At 44.7% G+C, this 9,455-nt stretch overlaps 1 protein-coding gene across 1 annotated transcript; it reads left to right on the top strand.

Moving 5' to 3' along the window:
• The first annotated feature begins 4,836 nt into the window (after positions 1-4,836).
• LOC127331192 (uncharacterized) lies at positions 4,837-7,251 on the top strand. The gene has a single exon (XM_051357260.2). The coding sequence runs from the start codon at positions 4,933-4,935 to the stop codon at positions 5,278-5,280; it is 348 nt and encodes a 115-aa protein (XP_051213220.1). The 5' UTR covers positions 4,837-4,932; the 3' UTR covers positions 5,281-7,251.
• Positions 7,252-9,455: the final 2,204 nt, after the last annotated feature.

The following is a 9,455-nucleotide window of genomic DNA, read 5'->3' as shown; positions in this document are numbered from 1 at the left end:
GGGCACCAGACTTGCTCAAATGAGAAAACTCAAAACTAATGAAAGTTGCGTACATATCTGAGGATCACGCACGTAAATTGGCATATTTTTCTAAGTTACCTACAGACGTAGTGACTCAATTTCGTGACAGCAAGAAAACTATTTCTGCGCAGTAATCCAAATCTAGTATCAATTTTATCATTAAAGACTCTACTTGGCACAACAATGCAATAAAATAAAGATAAGGAGAGGTTACTACAGTAGTAACAACTTCCAAGACTCAAATATAAAATAAAAGTGATGTAGTAAAATCATGGGTTGTCTCCCATAAGCGCTTTTTTTTAACGCCTTTCAGCTAGGCGCAGAAAGTGTGTATCAAGTATTATCAAAAGATGAAGCATTGGCATTCTTACCAGAGGCTCTGCGCCTACCTTTCTTACTCTTATTCTTACTCTTTGGTTTGGGGAATATTTGATTGCATCCAGGTACGGAGGAATTTAAAGTGCCTTTTTCCACATCTATGGTTACTCCGAAGAGTTTCAGCAGGGATCTTCCAAGTGTGATTTGTCCTGTACCTACACATTTAATAACGAGATAATCAGTGGATACCGTTTTTCCAAGAAGGGTGGTGAATACTCCTTCAGCTATTCCCTTAAGAATTATAACAGAGTTATCAGTTAGATTTATTCCTTCTCCACCTTCAGTAAGTCCCCAGAGTGTCAAAGATTCATAAATACTTTCAGGCATGAGGCAAAATTCAGTCATAATATCACAACGGGCATTAAATTTTTTACCATCAATAGTAACTTTAATAGTAGGGACGCACATTGAAGGTTCAGAGTTTATTGGGACATAATCAAAATGCTCACGAATCCGACCATACCCTTCTTTTAAGCAAGATACATTTGTCTCAAGAGTGTTCAATCTATTGTAAATACTAACAAGGGATGGATCATAATTATTAGTGGAACTAGATGATGCAACCAATTTTTTTATGGCATTAAAAGCTTGATCTCCATCACAGTGAAGGAAATCTCCTCCCACTACAGCATCTAAGGCATATCTATAACGAAGAATAAGCCCAAAATAAAAATTACTAAGAAGCAAACTTAGCGTCATTCTAGGTTCGTTTTACTATAGGAATCAAAAATTCTAGACCAAGCTTCCTTAAAACTCTCTTCACCTTCTTGTTTAAAAGTGAAAATCAATTCCTCAGGTGATAGAGTAACAACTACAGGACTAGTCATGATAATAAAATAAGGTAAATGCAAGTAACTAATTTTTTTGTGTTTTTGATATAGAGAACGCAAACAAGATAGTAAATAAAGTAAAGCTAGCAACTAATTTTTTTTTATTTTGATATAAGAAAGCAAAAAAAGCAGTAAATAAAATAAAGTAAAGCAAGACAAAAACAAAGTAAAGAGATTGGAAGTGGGAGACTCCCCTTGCAGCGTGTCTTGATCTCCCCGGCAACGGCGCCAGAAAATAGTCTTGATGACGCGTCAAGCACACGCCCGTTGGGAACCCCAAGAAGAAGGTGTGATGCGTACAGCAGCAAGTTTTTCCTTAGTAAGAAACCAAGGTTATCGAACCAGTAGGAGCCAAGAAGCACGTTGAAGGTTGATGGTGGCGGAGTGTAGTGCGGCGCAACACCAGGGATTCCGGCGCCAACGTGGAACCTGCACAACACAATCCAAGTACTTTGCCCCAACTTAACAGTGAGGTTGTCAATCTCACCGGCTTGCTGTAACAAAGGATTAGATGTATAGTGTGGAAGATGATGTTTGCAAAGAACAGTAAGAACAAGTATTGCAGTAGATTGTATTCGATGTAAACGAATGGACCGGGGTCCACAGTTCACTAGTGGTGTCTCTCCGATAAGAATAAGCATGTTGGGTGAATAAATTACAGTTGGGCAATTGACAAATAGAGAGGGCATGACAATGCACATACATATTATGATGAGTAGTGTGAAATTCAATTGGGCATTACGACAAAGTACATAGACCGCTATCCAGCATGCATCTATGCCTAAAAAGTCCACCTTCAGGTTATCATCTGAACCCCTTCCAGTATTAAGTTGCAAACAACAGACAATTGCATTAAGAATGGTGCGTAATGTAATCAACAAATACATCCTTAGACATAGCATTGATGTTTTATCCCTAGTAGCAACAGCACATCCACAACCTTAGAACTTTCTCACATCGTCCTGCATTTAATGGAGGCATGAACCCACTATCGAGCATAAATACTCCCTCTTGGAGTTACAAGTATCAACTTGGCCAGAGCCTCTACTAACAACAGAGAGCATGCAAGATCATAAACAACACATAGATGATAGATTGATAATCAACATAACATAGTATTCCATATTCATCGGATCCCAACAAACGCAACATGTAGCATTACAGATAGATGATCTTGATCATGTTAGGCAGCTCACAAGATCCAACAATGATAGCACATGAGGAGAAGACAACCATCTAGCTACTGCTATGGACCCATAGTCCAGGGGTGAACTACTCACACATCAATCCGGAGGCGATCATGGCGATGAAGAGTTCTCCGGGAGATGATTCCCCTCTCCGGCAGGGTGCCGGAGGCGATCTCCTGAATCCCCCGAGATGGGATTGGCGGCGGCGTCTCTGGAAGGTTTTCCGTATCGTGGCTCTCGGTACTGGAACTATTACCGACGAAGGCTTAAGTAGGCGGAAGGGTAGGTCAGGGGGCCTCACGAGGGCCCCACACAACAGGGCGGCGCGGCCCCACCCTTGGCCGCGCGGCCCTGGCGTGGCGGCGCCTCGTGGCCCCACTTCGTATCTCCTCCGGTGTTCTGGAAGCTTCGTGGAAAAATAAGATCCTGGGCGTTGATTTCGTCCAATTCCGAGAATATTCCTTTACTAGGATTTCTAAAACCAAAAACAGCAGAAAACATCAACTGGCTCTTCGGCATCTCGTCAATAGGTTAGTGCCGGAAAATGCATAAATATGACATAAAGTATGTATAAAACATGTGAGTATCATCATAAAAGTAGCATGGAACATAAGAAATTATAGATACGTTTGAGACGTATCAGGGAGGCTTCGTGCGGCTACTACCGGTGGATCGTCGACGCGATCTACGACGCGCGCGGCAAGATGTACCTCAACATCGGCTGGGAGAAGTTCGCGCGACACCACAGCCTCGAAGCCGGCTTCATCCTCATGTTCTCCTACTTCGGCGACAGGGACATGAGCGTCAAGGTCTTCGACGAGACGCGCTGCCGCTGGGACTACCACGGCGACAACACCGACGAGGAGGACGACTGAGTGTTGTTTCTTCGCAGCAAATACGTGCACGGAGGTTTATGGATGTTCGTCTCATCGGTAGAACCAACAAGGGCACCATCCTCCCGCTGGATTTTCCAGTTTGGGTGACTGGGTGTGCCCTCGAGTGTTCTTTCTTAGCAGCGAACACAGGAAACCTTCGATGCACGGCCTAGTTAGGTTTAGTTTTTTTTGCAATATTTTATATTTGTGTCCACCATGGTTCAAACTATGTACTAGTTTGTGGAAACCATGTTCCTAACTATGTCTTCGTGTAAACCACGTTCCCAATTATGTATTAGTTTGTAGAAATTGAAATAAAAATGTCAAAAAAGTATTTTAAATGTTTGGGGGAGGCGTTTGGGGGACGCGGCTGGGGAGCGACGTCCCCCAAACGCGGCACGAACAAAACACGTCCCCCAAACGCTCAATCCGGCGCGGTTTGGGGGACGCTTTGGGGGACGCGGCTGGAGATGCTCTTAGCTCACTCTGCTCTCTCCATCCCCTATGTTGACTTCTTCTCTCATAGCCCACCCACCTTGCACATTTCCCTTACTATGCACACCCCTGACCACCCTTTCTCATCCACCGAGTCGACCCCTCCTCTACCTCTGGTCCCCGAATCAGCGCCGCTACTGCAACATATCTGCGAGCCTTGTCCTCCAATTCGGTGAACCATCTTCTTGGGAATCACCTCTTCCCCCTTCCCCATATGTGGAAAATTATGCTGTTCGATTTGGTTGTGATCGTTAATCTATTTTCCTTTGTTTGCACCTGACCAAGCGCCCACCTCCAACCAAATCAAGCGTACGGTTAATTTTCACCGGAGCACCCGATGCCGCTTCTCGAGTCGGTGCTAGTGATAATCCTAGCCACAGATCGACTAGAATCGAGCGTAACGCGAGGAATTCAACCCTGGCGCTCGCTCTAAGCGCCCACGTTGTACAAGCCCTCATGTCTAGGTATAAGAGCATACCATCGACGCCATGTTGGACCTCACACCTAAGTCGTCCAAGTCGCCGAATGTAAGAGTAGATGGCCTGCCCAAGGAGAATGAGCTCGGGCTCACTACATCGAACTCGAGCGAGGCTTCGACAAGCCGGTGAGCCCGGGTCGGCGGGACATGTGGACATGTTTTTTTCATGCCGAATGGTAGTACATCTAGGATTTTTATATGTCGCTTAGGAGGTTCATTCAACTTGCTGCACACCCATACATTGTATGTTCCATGCACATTGTGTCATGTTGTAATGATTTCAGGTGTGTCGCACATGTTGTGTTCGTGTTGTAAGTTTTCGAAGGTTTATATTCTACAAATTTGATCCCGAGACGATATTTGATGGTTACACAAAAACCGTGTATAAAAGTTTTTTGCCGCACCACCATTTTCTAGCTAGATCTCATAGTTAGTTTTTTTTAAAGAAAAAAAATGTTTGAGTTAGTGTATTTGGCACATGGGTTGGTCAGTCTGCCAACAGCCCAACACACGGCCTGTTTACTTTGCCGGCCTTCTTAGCCCAACACACAGCAACACCCATTTCTACCTAGATCTCCAAGTTGACCAGCCCAAAGGCAACCAGAGGTTTAGGGTTCCGGCCGCCGGAGAAAACCACACGGAGGAGCCGCCGGAGAAGGGCGAGGAAGATGAGCGGGAGCGCGTTCAACGCGTTCAAGGCGAAGGTGCCGGTGGAGTGGAGCCCGCGCCTCTACATCACGCTGGTGCGCGGCCTCCCCGGGACGCGCAAGCTCCACCGCCGCACCCTCGAGGCCATGCGCCTCCGCCGCTGCCACCGCACCGTCGAGCACCGCACCACGCCCTCGCTCCTCGGCATGCTCACCCAGGTCAAGCGCCTCGTCGTCGTCGAGACCGAGGAGATGTACAACGCGCGGAAGCTCGCCGACGAGCAGCGCCGCGCGCCCAGGCCCCCGCTCGTCGTCTCGCACGCCCCGCCGCCGCCGAAGGCGGCCTCCGCCGCTGAGGCGGGGAATTAGCCCCTGGTTAGTCGCCGGAGTCTCTTAGATCCCCATGATTTGCTTGCCTTTGCCCGCTTGCGCGTGTAGGTGCTTGATGTAATGCCTAGGAAGGGCCAGCACTTTGTTTCTACCTGTGAGGAGGTTTTTCATTCCAATACAAATCCATGATATCGAGTTAATGGAAATAAGTGATGAATTTCCTGTGATCATCCAATTTTAGTACTGGTTCGGTGATAGTTTATTCAAATGGAATCCTTAAGCCAAATCACTTGATGTTGCATATAACTGTTTGTGTTGAGTATGGATATGCCTGCAATACACAGTGATAGACTCTTGAAATGGTTCTCCCATAAACATATATATGTCAAGTTGTTCAACTAGTACACCTATCTTGATTCCAAGGTCGAGTTGGATACAATTTGGATGGCTTTCATTTAGCTAATCATGATATGATAGGCAGGTAAAGGATTTTGCCTAAACTTTATGTAGTATACTGGGATCTGGGAAATGCAACCATCCCTTATCTAGTATCTAGAAGTTAATCTAGATTGCATTTCGCACTAGATGTGATAATTCCCTTGTTAACTATGGATTTGATTTTGCGTAAGATGTTTGATGCCTTGCCTTGAAAATTCCTTTGTAACTCCTGTTGAAGGTGTGGCTTACTACTCTAGATCTAATTTTGGTAGCATTTTGGAGATTTGAGAGCTAGGGTTGTCCATACTCCACAGGCTTTTTGCGAGGTTGTCATGATAACGGCCTCCACCATGGCAGGGGTAAGTAGAATGTAGGAAGCAGGGATAAGAGAGAAAAAGGAGGTGCACACTTTTCCAAAATGGAAAGACGTAGTGGCGAATTAAAAATTGAGTAGTGGCAATTAATAAAAATCTACTTTAGGGGTTTGAGAAATACTCAAATTTTCCTTACAAAATTGGTGTATCAAGTGTGTAAGTATGACGGTTAAACATTTAAGTGAATGACTTTCTATTTATGGTCATGTTTAGACTTGACGTCCTAACAGCCAACTATACAACTTTTCTAGTATATGTGCAATGTTTCTACACCGAAGTTGCAGAATTGGATGCAGTAGGTACACTCATCAGTCCACCACTACTGTAGCTTAGCTGCCCCTTTAGAGGAACGTACACATGCAACAAATAAAACCGCATATCACCTGCTCTAGTTCTTCAACTCTGAATTCCTGATGACATTTTGGATGCAATTAAATTAAATTGGTTGAAAGCAGGTTGAAAGGTACAACCATACAAGTAATGGCAACCTCTGATGTGAACTCATAGTGTATTGCTAACATAACTAGAGATTAGTACCACTTATTAAGGTTTTATACTCTCTTATGCTATGTGTTTTGTTGTGACCTTCTTTGCTTGATCAGATGGCCCCATGAATCATGATCTATTGATCTGTGTAGCTGTAACATCATTGTAGTGGGAAATTCTGTATTATATTGATTTAGAAACAAATTATTATGCATCGTGTAGATAAATCATTTCTAAATGATCTTTAGCATGAACAGGCTTGCTAAATAAATTTCGCATGCATTTTGGACCAATATAAGCTTGTTATTAATATTTGTGATTTTGAATTGCGTTTGTCTAGTAGCCGGTGAATATGATCATTTATGGCTGCAGGGCATCTCCAGATGATGTATTTCATGTTTTTTTATCAGTCTACCGCCGTGGCTTCTCTGGGTCATCGTGGTTCTGTTTTACTTCATCGAGTGGAGTGATTATGCTACGTGGTGAGGCCTCCACTTGAGTCATGTGATAGATTTCGATCCTGATTTGCCCTATTAGGACCAGAAGAATGTTACCATCGAATTGATTTTATCGTATATTTTGTGCTGAATGTTAGCATCTAGATTTTATCGTATACTGTTTGTGTTCCATCCACAGCAACTGTACTAAGCTTAGCATGTACTTCCTCCATCCACGAATAAGTCCTGACAACAGGCAATTCTAGATTGGGTAATGGTGCCCTTACAAGAAAACTATAGAGTACCTCTATTCCAAAATGTAAAATGGTTTGGTAGGTTAAAACAGCCTACCAAAACGTGTTATATTTTTGGAACGGAGGTAGTATGAAAGAAGCAGCAGGTTTTCATCCTACTATTACATGCTCCTGCTTGCCTCCATTGTTGAGCTTTCTCGAGGATGAAAATGCTAACTCTCAGAGCATTGCATCGCTTCTGAACATTGCCAAACACCGAGGTGTTATTCTTCTTTAACAGATTCCAGCAGATTAGCTTCAGCACTGCATCTTTTTCGTCTTCTGCAGTTGTCATCCTGCCAGCTACCCAGGTGATCAGTGTTACAGGGGATAGGAACGAGTGTTTAAATGAGAGAAACACCAGGACCAAACTTGTTAGAATAGACGCACTGCATCAGGATGTGCGATGTAATGTCCTCCTCCTGGAGACAGTGATACCATGATACACTCAGGGTTTGCAAGTTGCAACCCTCTACGGGACTCTTGGATCTGACATTCAGATTGTATGTTCGCAGGGCTGACCAGCTAAAGATTTTGCCATTAGCTGGTGCCCAACACGTCCATATTATTATTGCAAATGCAAGTGGAAACCTGATGAGATCTTCGCACAGTCTGCCACAAACCAATTTTGCAGAGTACTTGCCAGAAGAATTTCTCTGCCAGATAAACATATGTTGATTCTCCTGATTTGGTTGGACATTGAGCTCCGCATCCCAGAGCTTGGCATACTGCACTAGTGGTGGTATCGTTGATAAACCTCCCATGATGTCAGTAACCCAACTGTTTGCAGCAAGCCCCTCGTGCCCTGTTCTTTAACTCGCTTGGCAACTTCCCTCAAGAACTAGAGTAGCAATGTCATGAGCGCTACTTCCATTTACAAAGTGCAATAGGCCGCCCAAGCCGAAGAGCGCCATGACTCAGTGGCAGAGCTTGAACAAAATCTTTGGAGGGGCGAAGCGGCAAAATGACATGTAAATGTTATTTGGAACATCAAATCATATGATTGCAACAAGCTAGAATTTGTGGTATTTTTAGAAACATCAATAACTAGACTAGTATTGTTCACAAAATACATTTCTAACATCATTATTAGGCATAAGCTCCTCCAAAAAAAAAAAGAATCTATATACCATGGATTTTCTTTTGTCATCATACAACCATGTAGTTAATCACCACAAATCAATTCTTTTTCTTTTTCTGAAAATGATTCAATGGTTTTTCCCTTGACCATTGTTACTTCCTGCCTACATGGTGAAACACCAATCTTTGACCAACAATTTTAAATTACTGCAAAATCTATATAACCTACCTAGGATTTTCCCCATTTCTAAGATGTAAAATCAGAGCAAAAAAACAATAACTAAATCGGGAGTTTGCGATTACATTAGGATGGTAGAAAACTACCAGCTGTTCTGTGAGAGGATTCGCTCGCCGGACGGCCGGAGGGAATGAGAGATAGCTTGCACGGGAGGATGCAGTGCGAGCTGCCGCGATCCCTGCTGCTGAGATGCTCGCGCGTCCAGGACGAGTCGATCTAGTCTCCGGTATACCACCGCCGCCACCGTGCACCACCGGTAGGCGGTCACGCCGACGGCCAGACCGTTCCCGTCGCCGTTCGCTGGCAGAGATGAGAGACATAGTAGGATGAAAAGGTCTCGTTCGATGTTCGTCTTCCCGGGATATTATAAAATCCCCCCGTCTTCCCACCAGGTTGAACGAGAAGGGACAAATGGGCCTTATGGGCAGAGCATACTACGGGATGTTAAGGAAAAATACTTTTCGCTGGCCCCCGTGAAGCTCCGCCGTACATGAGGGAATGCCCGAAATCCGGCGATGGAGAAGCTGTCGTGAATGTCAAAGTTCTTCCGCAAGAACCTAACTCCGGCAGAGTAGGAGGTCCTGGGGCAGCGGCAGGGACCTCTCCGGCTCTCCCATTTTCTTGGACAGCCAGACCGGAGGGAGTAAGGGGTGAAGCCGCCGCCAAAATGGCTGGCCTCCTGCGCCACCGCCCGCCCGAGGTCTATATTTTACTCCCTTCTTGTTTCGCAACCTATACAGAGATCCACCTTGTCGCAAGCAAGCATGTACGTCCGTTAACTCCTCTTTGATGTTGCATCAAGCGAACGACGAGGAACAGCTGCTGTTGCACATCACATGTTTGTTATAATGCCCTGCCCTTGTTCTCC

Source organism: Lolium perenne, chromosome 2 (genome assembly GCF_019359855.2).
Source record: "Lolium perenne isolate Kyuss_39 chromosome 2, Kyuss_2.0, whole genome shotgun sequence".
In the NCBI taxonomy this organism is placed as follows: domain Eukaryota; kingdom Viridiplantae; phylum Streptophyta; class Magnoliopsida; order Poales; family Poaceae; genus Lolium; species Lolium perenne.
Note: the sequence above shows the minus strand (reverse complement) of the source record. Positions and strands in the feature narration are given on the sequence as shown.

Bases quoted from the DNA above. Each gene is read 5' to 3' on its own strand.
- LOC127331192 (XM_051357260.2), top strand. From the start codon at position 4,933: ATGAGCGGGAGCGCGTTCAACGCGTTCAAGGCGAAGGTGCCGGTGGAG.